General features: G+C 39.3%; 1 protein-coding gene across 2 annotated transcripts in view; it reads right to left on the bottom strand.

Annotated features, from left to right (window-relative positions):
* Positions 1-26125, bottom strand: part of hmcn1 (hemicentin 1) — an 89923-nt gene that overhangs the window by 49008 nt on the left and 14790 nt on the right. For both annotated transcript variants that reach the window (XM_044199923.1, XM_044199924.1), the window contains exons 2-13: positions 22304-22374; positions 20192-20350; positions 19979-20101; positions 18450-18621; positions 17027-17133; positions 12305-12425; positions 11941-12204; positions 11675-11819; positions 10524-10645; positions 4365-4634; positions 825-966; positions 349-476 (exon numbers count right to left, since the gene is read on the bottom strand). In XM_044199923.1, coding sequence (XP_044055858.1) covers positions 349-476; positions 825-966; positions 4365-4634; positions 10524-10645; positions 11675-11819; positions 11941-12204; positions 12305-12425; positions 17027-17133; positions 18450-18621; positions 19979-20101; positions 20192-20350; positions 22304-22374 — 1824 coding nt within the window. The remainder of the gene's footprint in view (positions 1-348; positions 477-824; positions 967-4364; positions 4635-10523; positions 10646-11674; positions 11820-11940; positions 12205-12304; positions 12426-17026; positions 17134-18449; positions 18622-19978; positions 20102-20191; positions 20351-22303; positions 22375-26125) is intronic.

Raw genomic sequence — 26125 nt, 5'->3', positions numbered from 1 at the left:
AAGGTTCTGGGTTCAAATCTGCCGGAACCTTTGTGTGTGGAGTTTGCATGTTCTCCCGGTGCCTGCATGGGTTTCCTCCCACAGTCCAAAGAGCAGGTTAGGTTAACTGAGACATAGAGGTTAGGTCAATTGGTAACTCTACAAGTTGCCCGTAGGTGTGAATGTGAGCGGTAAGTGGTTGTCTATTTCTGTATGTCAGCCCTGTGATTGACTGGCAACTTGTCCATGGTATACCTCACCTCTTGCCCAGTGTCAGTGTCAGCTGGGATTGGCTCCAGCCCCCCGCGAACCTCTAAAGGATAAACAGGTATAGCTAATGGGTGGATGAATGTGCTCTGTGGCACTCACCAATGTAAGTGAGGATGGAGGTCATTGTGTCTGTCCCAGCCTGGTTGCTGGCCAGGCAGCCATACACTCCTCCATCTTTTTTCTGCATGTTCCTTATAATCAGTGTGCCATCAGAAGTCATCCTGTGTCTGAAAATGAACGATACAAAATTCAGTATTTTCATGGAATTTCAGCATGATCAAAAAGTGCTCATGGGAGCGTGACTGAGAGAAGAAGTAAAACTAGTGATTCTGATTGATTGATATCATAAAACCCAAACACCAGCACATTTACATTAGTTTTCAGATTCCAACTTGAAACAGTTTGGATATGTGTGAGGTTTATAGCGCTACAAATCAAATAATAAACATAGCACTCATTATAACCAGCTTAGGAAACCATTATTCAGGTTTATTAAAACTGTCAAATGTCCAAATTGGAAAATTAAGATACACAAATATCCTCAAATCTATTCATGTGAAAAGAGATGAATTCACCTGCTGGTTGCCATGATGAACATGTCATTGTGGGTCCAGACCCGACGGGGTGAAGGGTAACCGCTGGCCGAGCATCTGATCCTCACTTCATCTCCTGTTGTAAAGGTTTGATTCCGAGGCTCTACTGAAACCCTGGGCACCTCTAAAGAAAAGAGAAGTGATTAAAAAATACAAATTCGCCAAATCAATGAATTAATAAATATTCTGTCTAATTCAGTCACTCAATTCACTTAATATATTGTAATGATTGCATCGGCTAAATTCAAACTATCAGTCAATGATCTACCTTTGAAACAGTCAAGGTAAGAAGTTGTGAAAGTGAAAATCCAAGTTACAGTTTAAAATTTATATAAAGTTGATTTGGATCTTCTTTTCTTTGAAAGTGTTTAATTAAATATTATTTCCATCATTTAGGTTATGAGTGTATTTGGCTTTGTCAATAAAAATCTTGATACATATTAGTATACCTAAGGTGATGTTGTTGATGTTTTGGACTTTTACATACAAGTAAGGAACTACTTCCATAACCCTGAATGAATTTAGACTCAGCCACAAGATGTAACAGAGCATAAACTTTTATTGTCACTGTAGCAGGAAGAGTGATGGCTGTTACTACAACTAATAATGTTTCACAGTATATCTTTCACCATCATTTCCTCTTTAGTGGTAAAACAGGGAGGAATATTGAATCCAGACCCAGAGAAGCTGTGGAATCTGAAAAGATTTTCCGATTGATTCATGATGTGTAACTCAACCCTTCAAGGGTGTGTTTTCTCTATTCTATTCCCACTGCTAGGATCATCTCCAGAGTCTCTGACCTTTCCATCATGTAGAAAAAACAGTGTGAGAACTAGTTGTCACAACAGAGTATTTTAAACACTTCCAAAACAACAAAATTCCAATTTGTTTCTACCTAAGATGCCAGAGACGGATCTATTTTGAGGTATTTATTTTTTCCTATGACCAGAAGGAAGACAGTAAGGCGAACTTGTTATTCCTTACATGCCATCTATAAACCAAAATATGTTCAAAAGGTTGACTAGAGATTAAGTACAGTAGGTGTGAAGTAATGTATAGATATTCATATTGATGCTTCAACTTAAATCATTAGTGATACCACGTTTTTAAAAAATACATATATATTAAAACCCTGACTTGAAACCAATTTAAATACCTCTACTTACTATATTGATTTTAATCTTAGTGGCACCTAAGGCTGTACTGTGCTGACTGTATGACCCAGATAAGGTAAAAAGTAAGGGCAACAGAGCAACTGTAGGGCCCCTTTCTGTGTTTACAGCCAAGCCAGGCTCTCTCCTCACTTACTTCTGCCAATTGCGAGGTCATCCTGCCCTGAGGGGGGGCAGGGACACCTCTGAGTTCAAGAACAAGGAGGTTTTAGAGAGGGAAGATGCATTCTTCTACCCTGACTCAGAAGCAGCCTAAATGTGTCAGGAAGAAGCCTGTCTTTAGCACTCCCTTCATCACCTGCTCATCTTTCCCTCTTTCTTCCTCCCTCGCTCATCTGCATTCCCTCCCACTCACAATCCATCCTCCTCCTATTCCAACTTCCCCTCTCCTCTCACTCTTTTCCACTCTTCCTCTCTCCCTTCATCCCTTTATCAGACTACATCCACATTAAGCTGGCTAATGTTGCTGTTTACGTGTGACAACAATGTGCATCCACAATAGGGTTTTCACGTTGTTTTCCTAAAGATTTCCTTCCACACTAAAACAGCAGGAAAATAGATACAACAGCTTATTTTTTAATCACCTTTCATTTGCACTACCTGCAATTCTAAGCACCTTACATTTGCCCTACCCTCATTAGCATATATATCAAAGTGACAGCTCTCTGTAGTAGTTCTGGTGGCTAGACTATTACTTCACTGGTGTGTTTTTATTCTTGTGTTTTTATTCTTATTTCTGTTCTCTGACTACTGAACAAGCAGAAAATAGTGATTTGTTTGCTGCTATAAATGTTTAACCACACACTCAAGCGCTGCTGTGCTGAGACATCAATCAAATCACTATTTTATGATTGCAAAGTTGTCAAAATACACATAAAGCTTAATGACAACACCTGTATTGTGTGATACATTGACATTTAAAATGAATGATTAGTGTGGATTAATTCCAAACTGGAACAAATGTGTTTTAGTTAGATTTAGTTGTCTTAGTGTGGATATTCAATCAGCTCCACTGTGTTCTCTCTCCAAGTGTTGTATGATGTCAGCAGACTTGACTCACTTCAAAGTGAGACTAATAAGTAGGATGGGACTGACCAGGGGGTAATTAGGAAACCCCCAGGGCTTGCTGACAGCTGTTTTAGAGAGAGAAAGAGATAAAGCAAAAAAAAAATTAAGAAGCAGTAAGAAATTGGTTAAAGAAAAGAATAATAAAGGAAGCTGTGACAGGATGATTTGAAAAATGACATACAGATGTAGGAGATGTCAAAGAGAAAAATATCCAGTTAAACCAGGGATAATGTTTTAGGGTCAACTGTGCAACTTATCACTCAGTGAGATGAGCCAAATGGCAGAGTTCCCCTCCAAACCTGTCTGCAGGACTGATATTAATCCTGCAACTTTTGAATCTGTGTCATTGAGGTTTACCTTGCAGAGACAACTGTTCGCTCCAAGTTAACATCACAATTAACTTTTCAAAAATTCAAATTTAGGTCAAGAAAAAAAGTGGAACAATTTCTTTTTTTATTTTAAAAATGTTTTTCTTCAAAGCATCAAGACCTGGCAGGACACACACAAGGAGGAATTTAGGCTACAGTATGCAGCATAAGGCCTTTGAATTAAATTCTTCTGGGGCTGATGGTTGTATAACAAAGTAAATACTGGATGTTCATTTGGACGGATTGGATTCTTTGTTGCTCTCCCTTGCTTTCTTTCAACTCTCTATACCTCCAGAATTCTCCACAATGGGTTCTGGCTGAAATCATCTGCTAATGACATGTTTTAATAGCTGTATTACATCGCCATTTCCTGGCCAGTGCGGGCCAATGCTCTGTGGGGCTGGCCAGATAGCCAGCGATACTCTCTTCCATCTGTACAACAAAGTGTTCCTGATTCAGTGTCAGTGAAGTGTTAGGAACGGGACCATGAGAGCTGTCCAGAGACGGAAAACTCTACTTTAGCACTGCCTGAGAGTGAGGCATAAATAATTTTCACACGTCCTATAAAGCATTAGGGTGAATTATAGGGAGCTGGGGAGGGAAGACAGGCGGAGGCACTTGGGAAGGGGGTTGTGTTTGCCAAGAGTCTTATTCCTCCACGGCATAAATCATGCAGAAGAAACATTCACATATACCAAAGACAAAGTCTCACAAACACATGCAAGCACACACACATGCACCACCAACAAAATTAAAGTTCATCTTTAGCCTGGTAGCCCCAGCTTTTGGAAGCAGATGTATGCTACTATGTATTTGAACACAGGCAACAACTTTCCACTGTCACTTATCACATTTCTGATCTCACACCACAGAATCATATTAAACACAAGCAGGTATAAACACACATTCTTCACCTTGCACAGTGAGGTAAATTCGCTCTGCCATCACCCCTCCTTCGTTTACAGCGATGCACTCATACCAGCCCGAGTGATCTGGGGTCACAGAGGACACCTGAAGCGAGAGGTTGGTCAAGACGTCCACCCGTGGGTCCAGACGGGCATCGTGAGCTCCTCTCAGCCAGGTGAGGTTGAAGTTGACTGTGCTGACAACGTGGCAGGTGAGGACAGCATGGGAGCCAGGAGACACAGTTACATTACCATCGACCGTGATGGCTGGAGGCGGCTCTGCAGGATGAGGGCATAATGTTGTTGGCAGCTGCCAGGTACTTTACATCATTAAGAAAGCTAAATGGGAATTCAGAGCAAGTGTTTACTTTCTTGCCGACACTTACGTATGTAGAGACATGTAGTATTTCACAGTCATGGGGAACAATGTTTCAGACCATACTGATTCTAATTTTTTTTTTATCCTAAATGTATCTGGGTGGAAAAGCCTCTAGCCTCTCAGTTTAGAACAGTTTGCAAGGTATATATTTATTATTATTATTATTTTTATTTTTTAACTTCTCTTTTATTGTACTGTGAACTGCTCACAGTTCATGGACATATTTAACTTGTGACAAGGGGTCACTAGTAGACAATGCTTCACTTTAAAGTGTCAGCATTTTATTTTTTTATTTTTATCTATTATTTTAATGAATGTTATCATTTTAAGCCATATAATACATACTGTAGTATAAATATAATTGCCACTAGACCAAATGCAAACCGGCCTTATCTAAAAGACTCACTGAAACTCTAAAGCGTAGAGATGTTGACCATGGAGCGTTTTCTTGTTTCGACTATAATGCAGTTACCCTGAACAGTCAGCCGCCATTGTTGACAGTAACAATCTAGAGACCACCAAAACTCTGTCTCTCTACTTTTTTGTTTGTGTTTTCTGAATTTCTCACATGCATTCACGCTAAAAAATAATAATCAGACAGATAACAAAGTGAAGGACTTTTTAAATTTCTTAGAATGTAAGGAGTTTAAACAGCATGTTAATGAGCCAACTCATAATCTATGTCACACTTTGGACCTGGTAATTTAACTTAGACTGAACATAAATGCTGCTTCCGTTGTTGACTTGGCTCTCTCAGACCACCACTGTGTATTTTTTAATGCCTTTTATTGTACACTGCCAACTTCTATTGAGAAAGTGATAACAAAAAATGCTGTCTTACTCTTGAAGTGCCATAAAATTTCTTAGCGCATATCACCAAAAACAAGATCACATCTACTCCCTCCTCAACTGGCAGTCTCTTTAATACTTTTAACAATAAGTTGGCTACAGCCCCTGATGCTGTTGCACCACTCAAAATTATAAAAATAATTACAAAGAGGAACATGCCATGGAAGAATCATGAAACCACAAAATTAAAGAGGGACTGCCAGATCGCAGAGCGCAGATGGCGAAAAACTAAGTTCATAAGGAGATTTTATCAGAAAAATTAAAAATTATTAATAAAGCAATTCGGACTGCGAGGCAATTTAATTTTTCTAACCTAATAAATTCTAACATAAGCAACCCCAGAGTGCTTTTTAACACCATTGATCACCTCATTAACCCTGTTACAGACCATAAAGATTTGTGTACATTCAATTAATCAATTTTATTAACATCAGGATGCATCTACTGTAGATGCCAAAAAACCTTCAGTGTTAATTCCATTGAACTTACCCCAAGCCAACAAGCAAAAAACCTCGGTGTGGTCTTTGACTCAGACCTGAACTTTAAAGCTCATGTGGGGTTTGTCACCACTTTTTATCACCTTAAAAATATTACAAAAGTGCGACCATTTCTCTCTCTGAGTGACACAGAGATACTAATGCACACTTTTATATTGAGCAGGCTGGACTACTGTAATGCTCTCCTATCTGGTCTACCCAAAAAACATATAAATCTGCTACAGCTGATTCAGAACTTTGCCCGAGTACTGACCAAGACCAGAAGGAGAGAACACATTCCACCTGTTTTTAAAGTCCTTACTTTGGTTGCCTGTTAGCTTCCGTATTGATTTAAAATGTATTTTACTTGTTTTTAAAGCACTTCCACTCACTTCCTCTGGCATGAGTCTGTTAATTGTTCCAGTGTGCAGGACTACAACTTTTGGTGAGGCAGCTTTTAGCTTTTATACCCCGAGGCACTGGAACAGTCTGCCAGAGGATCTGAGAACAGCTGGAAGTGTTGAAAGTTTTAAACGTAAACTTAAAACCCAACTCTTCAGCCAGGCTTTTAATTAAGACTGGTTTGTAGGCATTATTTACTTTATTTTATTCTCTCATTTTATTTTATTGTATTTATGTAGTAAAAATTTTATTTTATTATTATTTATTGTTTTTATCCCTCTTATCAATTCTATTTGTTTTTATTTTGTTGTGTCTTTTTAAATATTTCATCTAGTTTTCAGTCTAGCTTTTATCTAACTCTATTTTACTATTATTATTATTATTATTATTATTATTATTACTATTATAGCTTTTAATCTTTTTTTCATTGTGATCATTTTTATCTTTGTTTTGTCTTTTAATTTATTTTATTTCACTCTATTACGGTCTACATGTCTGTCTTATTATCGTCTTGTCAGTCATCTGTGAAGCACTTTGAACTGCACTAACCTGTATGAAAGGTGCTGTACGAATAAAGCCAGAAAACTTGGGAACCATTGATTTAGACCATGGGACACTAAAACTCACTTAAAATGATGAAGTTTTCAATAATAGGTAAATCTCACTCATAAAATCTTTAAATGAAGAATCATTAAAGGGGCACTCCTCTGATTTTACGCATAAAGGTTAGTTTACCATCATTAGGAGTACTGCTCTACTTGATAAAACATATTGTTTTGTTTTAGACATTGCATAATGTCTGCTGGAGTATGAGAAATTACCCTCATGATGTCTGATGAGGTAATCTCTGATTCGGCTTGGAGACTACAGACTTATAACAGAAACCCTGTGTTACAAACTGGAGATGTTGAGTTTGAAAGCCGTGGGTGTTTACCAGGCTGAAAGATGCTTTCCAGTTGCATTATGGGAAATGTAGGATCCAGTGATTATGGAGCTGGACCCATACTAGGGGCTAACAGTAAGGATATCTCTGCCTCTGATGCTTCGATTTTGACCATTCTTTATATATCTGTCTCTCATTAGTCAACCAACTTTATGAAAGTGCAATACTAAATTGCTCGAGTAACCCAAAAAAGTGATGAATAAAAATTCACTTTAGAGACTGTATGTATGCAGCTGTCATCTGGGAGGAACCTCCATCATGTGCATCAGCAGTTTAAGACGGTGTAGTCCCTCATTCGTCCAGGAGTGTTCTATCGTAGAAAAGGTTTCAGTCGTAGTCATCTGGACACTGTTTTCAGAATCAAGACGTTTCGGCTCCCATCCGGAAGTCAACTCACCCAATTGAGAATGACTTCCGGATGGGAGCCGAAACGTCTTGATTCTGAAAACAGTGTCCAGATGACTACGACTGAAACCTTTTCTACATCAGCAGTTTAAATAATCCGCGTAATGATGTCTGTCTAACCCTCATATAATGCACTGCTGTCACCTACAGTGTGTGTTTGGATATATGTGTTTCTTAGCTTTGTATAAAGGTATTCCATGTCGCTTATCTTAGCTGTGTGCAAGTGAAATTTAACTTTTGAAACACCCCCTATTAGAATGATGTTCATCATTCGTCCTTTTCCTTTATCTTATTTCTCTCTCTTCTACTATCTCTGTCTTTTCTCTCGTCACCATGTCGAAAACAGTCATCCCTTGAGCCTCAGTGTGTCGTCAATCATTTTTTTCAGGGGTGAGCCAGAGCTAAGCAGGGAAAAGGGGAAGGGAGGAGAAAAAGGAGAGAAAGAGAAGACGAGAGGTAGCAGGTAGCAGAGGCTTTGGCTCTGATAGAAGGAGGATGCTTGGGATTTCAGCACAGATCCTTGGGATTAGGATGACATAAATCTGGCAGCAGAGAGTGTGTGTTATGTGTGTGTTTATGTGTTTAAGTGACCTGTTAAGAATATCACCGGCTAAGTAACAAAGGATGGAGTTGTGGCTGAGGAGGATTAATTTCACCTAATTTTAGAGACGTCATAAGAGGTAAAAGTTGGACAAACAAAGTCCCCTCTGCACCTTTGGACAGTGAACATTGTGGGTGAGTTACAGTAATGACTTAGACTCATACATTATACAGATCCCTGCCTGGCTCCCTCTCTCCTTCTTCTGTTTCACAAAGCGTCTTTCAACTACCTCTCACTCTCTTTTTCTCTGCACTCCACCTTCTTCCTTTCTGCTTGGCATTCATCATGTTGATGAGGCTCCAGTGAATTTCACAAAGCAGGACGTTTTTTGGAAAGCAAAATTTGGACAAGGATACCTTTGCTGACTGCATTGGGACTCAAGTGGTGTCAGCTCTGGTGTCTCATAATGGAAAAGGTTCAGATTGAAAAATAAATGCACTACAGAGGCAAAAATGTATTTTTGTTTTGGCTTAATGACATTAGGTATAAATCATTATTTGTTCCCACTGGTTTTGTCTCTGTTCAAAGCTTTGATGATGATCACAAAATCATCATCCAAGTAATTTATTACTTAGATTATGAATTTCTCTTTGAGATCGTAAATTGTTATACATTTATTATTGTGGCGACCAGTGAGTATTTGTGTTTAAGTTCTGCTGTTGTATTGAAACTGAGTCACAGTATAGCCACCTAAACTATCACTATACTGTTTTTTCTTGGTGCACAGCCTGGAACGTATTTACAACTTTATATGTTTTCTCATCTTACATCATATTTACAGTCCATCGCTTTACAAATCAAGCACACAAACCATACCATAAACCCCATGACATGATCGCTGTGAGAGATTACAACATCATGTAATGGGTCAAATTTTCCATAAAGCAACATTAATTCTGCCTCTGCATGCGACCTTGAACCTTATAAAATTCAACCCACATCAAGTGGTGCTTGGATTCCAACCATATGTCCATAAGCAGTGTAAGAGTGTGAGTTTGTGTATGTAAACCAATTGAGCATGACATAAACTCATCTTGCGTAGGGAACGAGAGGCAAAGTAACAAACCTGTGCTGTAGCTACAAGTCATGGGCAGACAATGTGTGTTAATAGTAGTGAGGAGTAAGGACCGTACCAGCAACTGACCTGACCAAAGTGACATTTGCAGATATGCTGTTTAATGTGCTGCAGCTGAACAGCTAATTAGCTAGCTGGCGTTCCAACTGACATTAGCAGTGCACTTTTCCCCAGTGAATGTTTGTTTGGTGGCTCCTTCAACAAGCAAAGGTGTAGGACAACACGTGTGTTCATGTTTGCAAGTTTAGCAGGAAAGCTAATGTGAGTTGTTGTTCAAACTCCTGTGTTGTGTAGCAGGTTGCTGTCTGGCTCAGTGTGACTGTCTGCTCTGCCTGTGAGAAAACGCTGACATTACTGCTGTATGCAAGATTTGATTGGCTTCATCAAAATAAGATCTCCATCTACGTAGCCAACCAACAAATATAAAATACAAATTTCTCATTTTGGTTTCTGATTTTTTTCTCAAAGGCGAACACAGGACAAGGGATTTACAGAGCAGATATGCATATTGTAGCAGACAAAAAATGCAATTTAATTTCAATTTTCCCTAAATTGCTCACTGCCCTGCAAGTAGATCCACCACACACCAATTACACTTGCTGACAGTCTAATGCCTGCCAGCCCCTAAGCATTCCTGTCTGACAGACCTGGCTCATTACACGTAGTGATGGAGGGTAGCTCACCATACACTGTTAATTAACATAAACTACAGTATTTCAGTCAATTGACAAAAGTCAACACTGCTGCCTGTGTAGCAAGTCTTTCTGACATGTTGTAATAGTGCCTTAATACATAATTTGTCTCATATTCTGCAAATTCCTATTCTTTCAGTAAATTTTTGTTAATAATGTGGTTACTAATGTCATTGTAGTATGCAACAGTGAGTTTAAATTTTTTGAGGACCTTTGCATTTTGTCTGTGCTTGTAATTGTGATTTTAATGGAATTATTGTATTACAAATAAATCACCAAATAAGTTGAATAAGTTGCCTGTTATCATCCTGTGACAGGGTGAATAAGTCTTGGTATGTGTGCTTACCTGATACATCCAGGAAGGTGCGAGCTCTTCCTGTCCCAGTGCTGCTGACAGCAATACACTCGTAGTAGCCCTCATCCTTCAGAGTTACCTGGGCTATTTCCCATGATGCATTGTCTGACTCACTAGAATCAAAAGGAAGAACATTCAATACCTTTATCTGCACTATTTGTTGAGATTAAGGCTGAATCCATTTGATCTGCTACTAACTCATCTCTTGATCTGGTGGAAATCGAATCGGCTTTAGTCACATAGGAGTGTAGAGATGGAAACACAATGTGGGAGTTTTAACCTCCTCCAACAGAGATGGAAGAAGGAGATGGTTTTGATCCATTCTGTTTGTCTGTCTGCCTGCTGGAGAGATATCTCTCAGAAGGTATCAATAGATTTGCATGCAATGTGGAACCATTAGTCATAGCCCAAAGGTATAAATGTTATGGTTTCGCAGCATGTAATGACTGAACAGTGTATCGTATCATCATCAAACTTTGTGTCTATCGGCTGGCATATCATCAATGGCCCAATTCAACAACATAGTGCATCTGAGGAGCTCATTTCCAGTTTGAACATGATTGCATGGCAGGTTTTTCCAAAACCTAAAAACCCCTAAAGCCACTGAACAAATACAGTTCTGATGAACCACATGTTGCTGAAATAAGCTTCTCACATGCTTAAAAGGTGGCTTTAACAGATGTATCCCATGTCACAGTCCAGGTACTGTCATAAAAATGTGTTAATCTGCTAACTTTAAACAGACTGGAATTTGTTGCCTTGTACTTTTACATGTGCAATGACAATAAAGTTGAATCTAATCTAATCTAATCTAATCTAAAAAAAATGGGGCATGGATAAAATGACCTTATGGTGAAAGTACATTATATGGAACTGGCATACATTGACAATTATTACATTTTGGCAGAGGTATGCACTTTACAGCATGTCTTTTCCTCACGATATTTGACTTTTGGTACTTTTCTCTTTCTATATGAAAGAGCAACAGAGGAGGGGTCCCTCTTCTGTCCTGGAAGAGTTTTTCCTTATCTGAATCGAGGGTCTAAGGCAAGAGGGTGTTGTATACTGTACAAACATGTAAACCCCCTTGAGGAAAATTTGTCCCTGAACTGACACACATAGTCCTCCCCAGCCCTGCTCACCTGAAGAGTTGGTCCACCCCAAGTCGCCTCCCATCCCTGCTGAAGCGCAGAGTGAAGGGGATCAGGCTCTCTACCTGGCAGCTGACAGCCCCTCTCTGGAGGTAGTAACCATGAGTTTTAGCTGGCATCAGCACCTTAGGGACATCTAAAAGAGCGATAAAGGAAACCAGCAAACAAAGTTAATCACTCAGGCAGTTAATCAATCAAATTACTAAGCAATCCCTTACATCTTCATCTAAATATGGGTGACAACCTGCAACACTGACCCGGTATAATGCTGGAGAAGGAAACGCTAGACACTCTCTGGAACAGGAAACCGTCCAAGTCATATCCTGTCACCCGCAGGAAGAAGGCCTCGTTGGGTGGAATGAACTCTGTGATGTTCCAGAGGCCGTATGGCTGGCGCTCAGGGTAGTAGCGGATTGGCAAAGTTTTGATCACTTCGCCCGTGATTGACAGAAGCTCTAGCCTGTCAGCCCGAGCAGGCGGTGAAAGCCCGGTGGTGTTCAGAAGGATATGGGTGGGAATACCTGGAAAGTTGGTATAACATATAGTATATTGTATACTTTTCCGTCCCAAAGATAAAGGATGTAAGTGAACTTACAATTTGGTAAGGTTGACCTCACTGACCTTGAACTGGCCTACTGGAGGTCTTTTTGAAGTCCAGGGTGGGCTTTTTGGAAAACCCAGCTCGGAAGTCAATGGTGCTGAGACCTGAGATGCGGACTGAGTGTCTTCCTTCACTGGAGGTCTGTATCAAAGAAAGGGGGCATGTAGATTTACAGAAATGTATGTCCAGGACTCAGGTTGCATGTCTGGTTAATGTGACTCAGAAGTACCGGTTAGTACATCCGTGTTTCTAGCTTTATCTTCATGATAAGGTTTTGTCTTAATGTGCTGTGCAAAACAATATAAAACAAGCACTTTTTTACATTCACATCGTTATTTTTTTTAAAACTGTTTGATAAGCAATATTAGATGATCAAATTGATTAGTTGAAAAACCCTGGCTGACACTTGATGGTGAAAGGTTTTATATAACTCAAGAAAACAAAAGAAAGAAGAGTTGTTGCATCAAAGGCAGTACTGAGTGGTCTAAATGACAGGCACAGCATTGGGACTGTTGTGTAACAGCCTTTTGTATGCCAACCATCCCTGCATGTAGAGACAAGCCACTCTAAGTAAGTCAAGGCTGACTGTTGAATATCTTACACCCAAGCTTATAAAATATCCACAATTCAGAGATGACCAATTCAGTCTGACATTCACACCTTTAATTCAACAAACACGACCACTATAATCAAAGACTTGCTAATGGCTCATGTGGTCTTTATCATGTGGAGGTCTTTTGAAGTTTTTCAAAAATAGAGACAGAGTAATTACAATGAAATATAGGTTGGTAAGAGGTGGAAACTCCTCACCTTAGGTAAAACACCTTGGAGGTGTCACAGACATTGACTCATAATGCAGAGTGAGGCATGCAAACCTAAACTGTCATTTGCAATTGCTTGAAATGAAAGAGAATATGTGGATTTTACAATTACTGAGTTCTACCTGACATAAACTTAAATTCCCTGTGAAAAGACCAAACTACCAACTACCAAACAGGACAGTGCAGTGTATATGGGCAGACAGACAACAAAGCTAGAGGTGAAATTGTTCAAACAATAAGTTAACAACAGGACAAAGGGGATCCAGAACAGCCTTAAATGCCTGCCATCATGAAAAATAATACATGCTGTGGTCATCCATGGAATTATCTGTGAATTATCACTGCAACAATTATCACTAAAGACCCAAAGATGTGATTCTTTAGAACACATGCAAAGAGAAAACCATTTACGTTCTCACTGTTCATGGTTTGATTAGCTAGAAAACTGACCTAGATGCACTATTATGAATCATGAAGTGACATTAACATTATTTGAGCATAGGCTTTGCTCAAAACCTTTTTAACGCTCAAAACTCAGTTGTCTGAGATTATTTAAAGGTAACATTATATTACATTTTATTGAATGTCTACTGTCTACACATCAGGACAGAAGAAAAGAAGAAGAGAGAGGAGCAGACTCAGAAAGAGAAAAGAGCAGACACAAAGAACAACAAACAGCAAAGAGTAAGGCAGGTCACCGGCACAGTTCTTCCTTTGAGCTGTTTGCATGCTTTTAAAATTACAGCCTTTCTGGACTATTATCATCAATGCTGAGGTCACTCAGCTGAGGTCACTCAGCATTGATGGGTCTCACCTGGATGACTGAGAGCACATATTGAAACATGTATGCACACACACACACACACACACACACACACACACACACACACACACACACACACACACACACACACACACAATGTGACAGGTTAGCACTGTAACACAATTATACACAGTTATTCTAACTGTGTTTTGAGAATCTACAATCTAACAATGCCAGCAAGCAAACTAAAATCACTAGATTTTAGAGTGTTTTGTTGACAGACAATATAGTTACAAGTTTTAAAATTTGAAACTGACGACAGGGTCACCGTTTGATCTACAAAACAGAAAATTACATAATTTCTTCTATATTAATCGCCAATACAGTATTTGAAAATGGTTTACACTTAGTAAAAGTAGAAGCATTATACTATGAATTTATTACAAAGTGAATGTAAGGTAGCAAAAACTATGGGCGAAACTGAAGAAGCAGGGGGTGATAGTGGGGTGAGCCCACCTTCTACGCCCCACCACAACATCCAATTAAAGACAGATTAAAAAGGATCAAATTCCTTTTCACACACAATCTATGGCCTGGGCCTTACACTGGGGTGTCACAGGCCATTAGCTTTACTGAAACCCAGCATGGCAGAACAGTGAAATCCCCCTAAAGTATTTATCCACATTTCTTTCTATGTCCTGGGAAACATGGCTAAAGATGAGAGGGAGACATCTTTAGTCTGCAAGCCAGATAAAGTGGTGTGGGGGACTGAGGTTGGAAAAAGCAGTGTCCAAAAGGAGAAATAGGAAAAACAAGATATAATGGGATGTATAAAGTCAGAGAACAGAAGATCCTCCTGTGCTTCTCTGAGGGAGAGAATTAGAGGAGTAATTGTGTTGGGAGGAAGATGCATGAGGAAACAGAAAAGAAGATAAGTGACAGCAAGAGATTAATGAAGAAAGATGAGATGGGGAGCAGCGCGAGAGGCAAACATAGGACAGAAATAAGACAGGATGATGCTATTTCTCTTTTTTATGTCTGTTTGATATCCCTCATCACTTCTATGAGCACTGTCCCTGGAACAGGTCATTGTATTAATTGGCTGAAGTCTGAAAGTAAAGACCTCAATCAAAGCCTTCTGATATGGTGTTTAAGCTGATATTAAACAGAACACACAGTGATGCAGAACTATTCACCTTTGATCATTTAACAAGTACCCCCAATAGAGAAAAATGTGTGTTTTGAAGCCAAAAATCTGACGTAAACAATCAATCAAAATTTTGAAAAAGGTCTGCCAGAGGTAACGCAACATATTGGGGAGTGATTTTTAGTCTCTATCACACAGGAGGAAAAAGACAGCCAGCAATGCTACAGTTAGAGATGTTCAGCTCCTGCCAATTTTTCTGTGTGAACGGGGAAAGGGCTCCTTACACTGGTGTTTAGTGACAGACCACAGCATGAGATTAACCTGTGGGTTAAGTGCAGACACAGCTGGAAAGGCCTTGTTTCATCTTATACAGTAAATCAACCTCAGTCCAAAACAAAAATGCATTACTAGTTGAATGTACATTTGTCCTTTTTGAGATAACTCTACATCTAGATGAATGACTGCATGCGATTTAAACATTGAATATGATGGTTCTCCCATAATGCCCATAATGACCCATAATATAATTATTGCCTAGTGAGATTAGAAACATTAAAAGCCATGACAAGAAGAAGAGAAGAAGAGGCACAAGTTTCATGGATTTGCAAGTGATGAAAACCAAATGCCTTATGTTGTACAAAAATAAAAAGCGTAGAAATGCCAGAACAAATCATGAGAAATCCAATCCTTAAGAGATCCTACAGTAAATATGCAACAAACTCAGCATACATGCATCTCCATCTGCTCATAACTTCCCTTTTCTTTGAGAGGAAACACAGAGATGACACAGTTTTTCATCTAATCTCTTCCCCTGTAAATCAAATGGGCGCTAACACATAACACAGCTATGCAGGGATGAGGGAAAGTGTCCCAGCAGGTGTCTACAGAGAATACAGGGGCCATCGGGGCCCCTTCAACAAATCACTCAGGTAAAAATGTTTGTCATTTCCCAACATCTGGCATTGACAGTGCGGGCAGTAAAATGTGTGACCTTTTTTGGATTACCTCAACAGCAGGGTGCCAACAGTTTCAATTCTGCAAGGGGAACACAACAGCAAGAGTGCCCCAAACAAAATGTAGCAGGTTGTGTTGACAGCAGTGGCCTTGAACATACTTTATCTTCATCTACCAGGACTGTCTTAAAAATCATCTTAGTGCTCAAATGTGTCTTTCTGATCATGTTTTTGTTTGCTCAGAGATGCTTATACCAGGCATCATGCATGTTAAATTGCTAACATATCACTGTATCTCAACATACTGATATATTACTGCAGTAATTCAATTTAAGAACCCTTCCTCAAGGGCACAGCTCCCTCCTGGGGTGTGAGTTGCAACCTCATTCCAAGGTTATACTACTGAACTATTTGCAGTAAGTCTTTTTAAAAGACAGCTCAGCTCTGGGAATTGTTAGGAAAATCCTATAATTTTACACACATTCCCAGGTAAAGAACTAGAAGAGTGCAGATCTCCACCAGGCCTGGTATCACCAAATGGCTTATGAATAACATGCAAATGTCTTAAGTCATTTTGCGTGTTATCACAATGCCTTTTTTGCTTTTTGCGTGTTATTTCACGCAATTTGGTCGGTACTGACTTATATTGTGCAGAGACGGCGTATTATTTTATGCGCAAATGTCAGAGAGAAAAAAATGTCATCAGACGTAGTATAAAGAGCGACAAAGCGACAGGGACACAGTCGGGGTGGATGGATGGGTCAAACAAACACAGGACTTTCACCAAGGAGATCGCTGTTCATGTCCCATGTGAAACCAAAAGTCAGTGGTGACTTAACTTACGTACGTAACTTAAGTGACGTAACTAACGTACTTACCTACCGGCCGGTTAAGAGGAGTGAGGAGTCAGCAGTCAATGGCGGTATAAAACAGAGCAGTCAATAAAATAGGACCACAAGAGATCCTTGAGCATACAGTCATAAATGTGCACAGAAGTTATTAGGCTGATGGGTCCAGTAGTATGCGAGATTAGCTGTGTATCATGATGAATTGTTTACCTTGATAGACCACATCCCAGGCTGTGGGTCCTTGATGTTGACAACTTTGGCAGAGTTGGGAATGTGCAGGAGCTCAGTCAGGCCATCACTCTCCCCCACAAGATTCCCTAGAGGCCAAACACGAACACAGAGACAATTATTCACCTTTTCTGCAGCTTGGACCGATACAAATGAATTCTTAACACTTCTTGATACATGGCTGCAAGTTACATATAAAATATTGACATTAGTTGTCAAAATATAAAGATGCAGGATATGGTCCAGTCCAGTCCCATGATGGTTTGTTTTTTTTGGTGTACTCACTTAACTCTACCTAGTCTGTGTACTGTACATGAGCTTCGACAGTTAGCTTCATTTCCTAAAAAGTAACATTTCTTCCTCTACTTTAAACTCTTCCTATGTAATTGTGGAACCCTGATCCAAAATAGTTGACAAAAGCTTCTGCTCTTTGATTTAGAGAGACTGACATCAAAATCTGAAGTTTACACGTGGTTTTAGATTAGTTAAAAGTGTGTCTGCTTTTAAGATCCAGTAGCTACATTGGAAGTGTCTTGATAATAGACCCAGGAATAACCAGAAATTAATTTTTTGTGTTCTGTATTACAGTATTAATACAGAATATTTACTGTAATTACTGTAATGCTGAGTCAGCAATGTTTGGTGGTCTTTCCTTTCACCTGAGAAAAATGGCCTACAATGACTGGACAAACTAAACTGAAAGGACTACGTCCTTCATGTCAGTTATGTGCCACAGAGTGAGTGTACTTTCTCAATCATACATGTCAAAACATCTAATATTCATAGATAGCTAACATAAATCATACCTAATATTCAAGAAATTAGTAAAAAAAAAAAAATGTACATGTTTTTGGTTAGTTTATATATAGATGAACAACAACTTTAAGGAAAACCCAACATACAACACCCAACCCAAGTGGCTTAGTAAGGTGTTGGGCCACCACAAGCAGCTAGAAAATCTTCCATGCTCCTTGTCATAGACTCTTCAAGTCTGAACTGCTCTACTGGAGCAATGGAATATAATTTTTCCAAAAGATATTTATTCCCTCATTTGGTGTTTTGATGATGTGGTGGAGAGCGCTGTATTACATGTCAGTTTAAAATCTCCCACAGATGTTCAGATGGGTTGAGATCTGGGGACTTTGAAGACCATAACATATGATTCAAATCATTTTCGTACTCATCAAACCATTCAGTGAGCCCAAGTACAGGGTACAGGGTAGCAGAAGCATTGAAGCAGAAGCATCTGCATTTCTTATGTTTCTCCACTCATGTTTTCAGGTTTTTTCTATTTCCGTTGTCACCTATCTGTATATGTGTGCTAATAAATACACTGATTTAAAAAATAAAGAATTTCTGGAATCCCACTGACAATCCTGTTTATGTTTGGCAACACTTATCATACCCTGGGGGTTTTTTATCTCAATGTCAGGTGCTGGTCCACTGAGGGCCACAGTGACTTCCTTGAGGCTGGGGTCAAAGGGCATCTGCCAAGTGTTGCTGACCCCACTGAAGTGATCAGTGGACAGCAGGTGGACCTTGGATGACTGCACCGCCTCCTCCACCCATTTCAGAACCTACAGCGATGGGAAGGAAATGTGAAGAAGGCAGGAATTACACATCATTTATATTGTGGGAAATGTACTCTGTCTCTATGATGGTATAGAAGCTAGATAAGGTACTGTATTTTAAGACCTCACTGTTTAAAAAATGAAAATAACATTGTTAAAGGAATTTATAAATTTTTAAGCATGAATAATCTACCAACTAACACACACACACACACACACACACACACACACACACACACACACACACACACACACACACACTTACCCCCTCAGCTGCATATAAGGTCATCCCCTCAACATGTGCAAAGCTTTCATCAGGAAATTTCTCACATTCCCTCGTGTCCCGCCCCCCTGTTTCCCCTGTGTCCCTATGGAGAACTCAACAGCTACTGTGTGAGACCCAGACCCAGATGCCATTTAACTCATAATATGTTAATTTCAAAAAGTCTCAGGGTAAAGCTGGGTGCACGGAGAAAAAACAATGATTTTACTCAAATGGATGAAATGCAACAAAAAAGTACAATTTCTTGATTTGCATCTTTATCTGTTCCTGAAAGTCACAAGCATTTTTGTACATCAACTGCAAATTCAAATCTGATTCTTTAGAATAAGCACTGCAAACGCAAACCAAACCATGGTTAAGATATTTGATACTTTTGTTTCTCAAAACTAGTTACAAAACTACATTTCTAATTTACTTCCTTGCTTCCTTTGAAAACTGCCCTGGGGGCACAATCTGTCAAAGGAGTGTTGTATGTGATCCTGCAAATGTTTTAGAAAAAATGACGCTGCTGATGAGCAAATGTAACAGAAAGACAAAGTGAGAGAGACAGAGAAGATGAATTAAATGGATAAATCGAGTAATGGGAGTATTAATAAAAAGAGAGACAAAGAGCGAAGGACTCTCATGCAGTCTTAATAGAAAATTGTTCGAAATCGAGAATCCCTTCCTCCCCTAGCAAGGACTCTTATCTTACAGTAATAAAACAGCAATACTATTCAAACTTCAGGTTTTGACTCACTGCCCAGTCTAAGACTGTTGATTTACATTGCTTGGAAAGGTTAAAAAGAGCCACGGTATACATCAATCAATTAAATGTTTCCTGCAAATTTGATCTGGAGTCCAGACATGAACGTGGGCACAGCAAAAGACACGAGAGAAGCTGTAAAACCTTCTAGTGCCATTTAATTTACACAGCATAGGGGTAGAACCCAGGCCAAGCTGAAATGATTTGAATACTGTGACCAAAGCACGTATTTTGAAACCAGAAAGTTTTTCTTCTGACTCTGAAACTTGAAAACTTGCAAAGAAGCAAAGAGAACAGATGTACAGCTCCAAATTTCCATTCAGTGATGCTCTTACCTCATTGACCTGTTTCTTGTCTAGATGGAAGACCTGCCCAGAGCTGGTGGAGGCGATCTCCTCGTAAGCCTTGTAGCCAATGTGAGTCCTATCATCGCAGTCCCCTGTCAGCACAAACACCACCTACACACATACACATGCATATATAAAAATATGATCTCTTTACCACTAAACCTGCATACGAAATACTGTATATTGCAGTAATATCCAAACCTGTGACTGTTTCTGCTGAATGAGCTGCAGGACTTCATGGGTCAGCTTGTAATCTTTGGAACGGGCGTCTGTGAAGACGTAAATAAAGGATCCCGGCAAGGAGATCTCTAAGGCAATCTTAATGGCACCAATGCTCATCTCTGGACAGTCCCCACCTCCCTGAGAAAGAGTAGGATATCGTCAGCAAATGGTGTGCATGTACATATGTAATGTATGTGTGAGTTTGTGAGCCACCAACACAGTTCTCTGATTTGCACATAAAATATATTTTCAGTTATAGTGTGCAGTCTAAGGTAATACATTACTTTATTAGGTACATCTGTACAATCTAATGCAATCCAATACAACAGCCCTGCCATAACATCTATCTTTACGAAGCTCATGATATTCAGTTTTTGGTGATATATGGTTATAGGTTTATATGGTTATCATTGAGGTCACAGTTAAATGTGGTGTTGTACTGGACTACATTATGTTGAGGTATTTCTATTTTTTTGTCCTTGCCATTTACATACATGAGGGGGGCAGAATATTGGAAACACCTCTGAATATAATGCAGTCCAGCACAATACCATCACTAACCATGACCTCAATGCTAAAACATATAATTGAATTAACACTTTTATGAACAAAAATGCAACATTAGAGGCATCAAACAAGTAGATTTAATGGCAGAACAGTTGTATTAGATTGCACTGGATTGCACAGATGTACCTAATACCTGTACCTTTTCAGTGTGTCGATTCAGTGCTTTGATCGCATGGATAAATTAAATACTACAACTAAAAGGCATTTAGTAGAGCACAAACCAACACATAATGATTCTCTTATCTCTGTACTGGTTTGTTCACATTTCTCTTCCACTTTCACTTTTCAATTTTGAATAAAATTGCATTTGAGTGAATGCTTGGTATTTTAGCAGCACCAACATTACGTCTTGAAAAAGATTTAATGTCTAGTGGTAGAAATACCTATCAATATCTATTGAACTTCGTAGCTTTAAAAGATATGCTGCTAAAAATAGACAAAGGGGTGCAAAAACAATCTTGTTCCAACCATAGAGACAGGAATCCTCAGTCTCCCATGAACCCCAACATCTCCCCTCTGGCCAAAAATCTACTCCTCCCATTCCCTGATTGACCCCAACACTAAGTCTGATAACCCCTTAGTGCACTTTTGTTCTTGTGGCTTAAGAATGTGAAGTGTTGCCGAACATCTTCACAATTAAACATAATGTTCATGTCAAAAGAACTCCAATTTTAAGAAAAATGCCAATTCCAAAGACTATCTTTTCCATGCACTCTGGCCAAAACCTCCTCAGGGGTTGTGCAGGTGAAGAGGTGAGGGGAGGAAAAACAGACTCAGGAATGAAGCAGCAAGTGAGGGGAAACTGGATCTCTTCCATGCGACATACAACACGCTTGCCCACCAGATTAACAGTAGCACGTGCCAAGGATACATAGACACTTGCCAAAATCTTTTTCTTCAAAGGACAGACCTCTCTGAATGCTACTTGTCTCTGTCTGTGTCTCTCTGTCATTCTTAGACATGAGCAGTACCAGTTTTGCAGTTTTATTTTTTCTCAAGTAGTACACAGCAGGGTTTCTGCACAAGTGATTACACAAAAATTCTAACTTGGCAGAACTCTGTTTAGCTTTCTAGGCATTGTATGTGTTTGTTTATACATTTGTTTGTAATGGTGCAGGAAGGCAAATAAACATGGGATGAAAAAGGGTTTTTTCAACTGCAACAGTAAGGTCAACATATGACCAAAGTCTTGAGCATTAGAACCCGTATATTACATGAAAGATGAAAATCCACTGAAAATGGGAACAGTACAATTACTGTTCCCATTTTCAGTGGATTTTCTTGTAAAGTCAAGTCTCTTGTAAAAGTAAAGAAAAAAAATACAGTTTGAAACTTTTTCTTCATCCTATGTAGACTGACCGATCAGGCTTAGTCTTAATCAGCTAACAAACGTTCCTACCCAGACGTCTGGTATGACCACAGTCTGCCGCTTTTATCAAGGCCAGATGACCTAATGCTACTGCTATAGCATCCAGGCTACTGCTGCTGTTTCCTTGGTTTGATGAATATGATCTCGGAACCCACCTGAACGTACAGCTCTCTCAGCTCAAACTGGAACTTCTTGGGGTCTGTTGTGATTGTTACAGGTCCAATCTCTGCAAAGAAACAACAGAAAGAGGCTCTGTGATTAACAGTGTGAAAGGCTGAAGTCTGCATCAGCTGAATAACTGAAAGCATTTTTGTTTCCGAAATTCTTCTCTTTAGCTAAATATTAGTTTTGGCAGATGTGTACGGATGTCCAGATTAAAATGTCACAATATGAACTACAGTGAGGAAAAACTTCAGGAAAGGAAATATATTTAACTAACAGAGAAAGGGAAAGAAGGACATGTGAAAAAGATACTTGTAGACTGACAGATGATAAAGGAATAACATAAGCAGTCATTAAAATACAGATTATGTATTAATGTCAGTTTATGAATGATTCGATAAATGTATCCTCCCTGCCATAGTGTATTAACATTGCGAAACATTCATAACTGCAAGCATGTAGGCCTACTTTCTTTATGTCAGCACATCTGATATATAATAATCAGTGAATGACCACATCAAACCTCCACACTGGTATCAAAACCAAACATCACAGTATGATACTATACAGCCAGCTAAAGCAGGGCACAGTAGGCCTATACCCTGCAGAGTGATGTACTATATTCTATTGTTTATCAGCACAAATAAGACACGGATAGGTCAAATAGCAAAACAGCCAATAAACACATGAGCATTAAATCAAAAACAGAGCATGCCAGGCTGCATATAAGGGATTGAGTCCTCCCTTGAGTCCTGAGCACAATAAATCAAATGTAAGGGTCACATATCAACAAACCAGCCTATGAAAACACACATATGCATGAGCATTGTAAATACCAACAAAAATAGGCCAGGCTGCCTAAAAGGGATCCAGTCCTCATCAACACCCATCACATACAATACAGTGCTAACAGTGAATACTACAGTTAATTGGGAATAGCCCTTACCTTAAAACAGAAGGGACCACAGAGGCCTGTTTTTTTTTCTTCTGATCTCTGAGTTAAAGTGAGTGAAGTTTACGATATTGCGCCACCACGCTTCAATGGTGATGGCAAGGACAGCATGCATGCCGGTATCTTTATTAAAGTGAATTAGTGATGAATCACCCTCATATATGAATCATACATAAATAGCCTAATGTTAGGCATTATCCATGATGATGAAGATACAGAAAAATAGAAATGCATGGCAAAAATAGCATATTGTCAATATTTTAGAGACCCCCCAAATTGTGTTTTCAGGGGAGCTCATGTTTTTTTAAGAGGAGCCCAGCTCCCCTTGGCTCCTCTGTAGTTTGCACCCAGCACTGCTGTTCCTTGTGTTATTGCCTCCTTTGTGGTTGCAAACGAAAGATTTTTCAATTCAGTTGCTGTATTGTTCTTGTGTCAATGTCCGTGTGGATTTGAACCAAGTGAAGCCATCTGTCACTGTACCATAAAAGTAGACCACCAACACTACATAGTGACAACATGGCCTGTGCTCTGTACCTCTGCCAGTGTTGATAGTCACTGCTGTTTCTCAGCTTACTTTGTTTTATCCGTTAATGAGCTGCTAAGCCCCTTCTTGAGTCAAACTGTGTGACTTCAGCCACTGCAGCTGTGGTGTGGAATGAGCCTGATGAGGGGCTGCAAAAAGCACAAACATGTAGGCACACACACACACACACACACACACACACACACACACACAAACTGCAGTTTTGCACATGTAAGCAGATTGGAAAACAAGGTTTCCCTTGTTCAAGAGAGGGCAATTTCAAAGGATCTCCGACTTTTGAAAAAGGATACAGTTTGAACTGTTTTACAACAGTCTTCAATTTTATCTAGCGGCCAGGGCCCAAATGAGAAATTTAGCTGTTAAGTGGAGTGTTGAGACTCCTTAAACATGCTTACCATCGCGAACCTTCTATTCTTCTTCTGTCTCGAGTGATTTTTTAAAGTAAAACATTTAAGGTTGTTGAATGTGACATAACGTTACACCGCATGCAATGAGGAATCAGAAGTATTTTTCTTTTCTTTGCAACCAGCATCACCTTACATTTCTTCTTGAAAAAGCACCCCACAAGCACTTTCAGTTTCTATAATAACATACACAAAGAAGCAAGAAGTCTTTTTCCAAATGACCCAGATTTTGGCATCCTTGCAAATCCTCAAGGTAGAGCAAAGGAACATTTGCAGCGATCAGAGACACTTTTTAAAACTAACATGGAAATGTGTCTGGCTGCTCTGAACGGAACATGGATCTCGAGCCAAACTTTTCAGAGATGGAAAAGCTGACATCTCTTTCCTTATGGGAGAAGTTCCCATGGCTGTTGTAAGTATTCTTTAGACTATTTTGGCTACGGTGCCCCTAACCACAGCCACCTTCGTTGCACCAGCACTGTGGAAAACCATAGCTAATACACATGACCTCTAAACAATACGACATGACATAAACCATAACTCTTCAAACTCTACTTGTGCAATGAGCTTTGACGTTTCAACATAAAGATAGTACTGCTGTTCATCGTTCTAAATGTGCATTTATTCACATTTAGAAATCAGAGCATGAGTGATCTTTTTCAGGGCCAGTACCAAAATTTAACAGTTTCAAACATTCATGCCTGGGAGCTTCCCAGTTCAAGCAGTGCACTAGAACTGTTGGGGATTAAGTGCTTTGCTCAAGAGCACCTCATGAATTGTGGTTACAGGACGGGAAATCATTACTGCTTCATATACAAAAACACATTTTCCCTGCAGGTCTGGAGAGTCAAACTAGTGGTTCCTTGCACAAAATATAGTACCTTTTTAGGCAAATATACAAATTATTTTTGGATAAGTCATTGGACTTTAAGGAACAAAGCTATTTCCCTCATTTACCACTTGAATGTTATAAATAAAACACGTTTGAGGACATAGGATGCTAACTCACCTTACATGACTACATATATATACATATATCTTAATGCAGTCTTCTGGCTGCCACACAGGAAACAGTTTTAATGTTTTTTCTTTGATGACAAAGAACACATAAGGGGCATGAACATGGCCAAGTGAATGAACTCAGAATGAAAGAATGCTCAAAAGTCTGACAAGAAGGAACAACAAAAGAGAGAGAAAATGACCAAAACAAACAAATCAAAATGAAGATCTGCATCTCATCCTGTTTTTTTAATCTGTTGTGTAAGCTGCTGCCACAAGTGGACTTGAAATAAATGAGTTACTCCAGCCTCCACCTTGATATACTTACAGCATTCATCCGTAATGGCGGCTGTAAAAGTATGCATCTGCAAATCACGTGCAAGCTTAAACACTCGCAGAAAGTCTAATGGGATGGAACAAACTGGGCAACTGTCCAATGGCAAACTAAGTTTCACCTCCACTGACATTCGGGCTTAAAGTAATTTGCTGGGAATCACTCACGCATTCACTGTGGAGTGAGTTTCTCTTTCCTTACAACATGAGCAGCAAAGAATTCCAAGGCCAATGCATTGAAAGGTCACAGCCGTTAACGTCTTCCAACCAAATAAATTCTGAATTTTGGCAGGAATACATAAGACATGAGAGCTTCACAAGCTGTTATATGATAGACAATTGAAAGAGACATTATATGATGTACTACTGACATTTCTTCAAAGTTGTGATTATGATATGATGTGGCAGTTTGGGAAAGTTATGCTCTTTATATGCTTTGTGTTTGTTGTCTCCAAAACCTTCTGCTAGACTGGAGACAGTTTATATAGCAGTGGCAGCAATCACATTTACTGTCTACATTTGTTTTCATTTTTTCATTCCTGAAGGCAAAGACCAGGATGTTCCTAACTCACAATTACTCTGG

This window comes from Siniperca chuatsi, linkage group LG6 (genome assembly GCF_020085105.1).
Source record: "Siniperca chuatsi isolate FFG_IHB_CAS linkage group LG6, ASM2008510v1, whole genome shotgun sequence".
Classification (NCBI taxonomy): domain Eukaryota; kingdom Metazoa; phylum Chordata; class Actinopteri; order Centrarchiformes; family Sinipercidae; genus Siniperca; species Siniperca chuatsi.
Note: the sequence above shows the minus strand (reverse complement) of the source record. Positions and strands in the feature narration are given on the sequence as shown.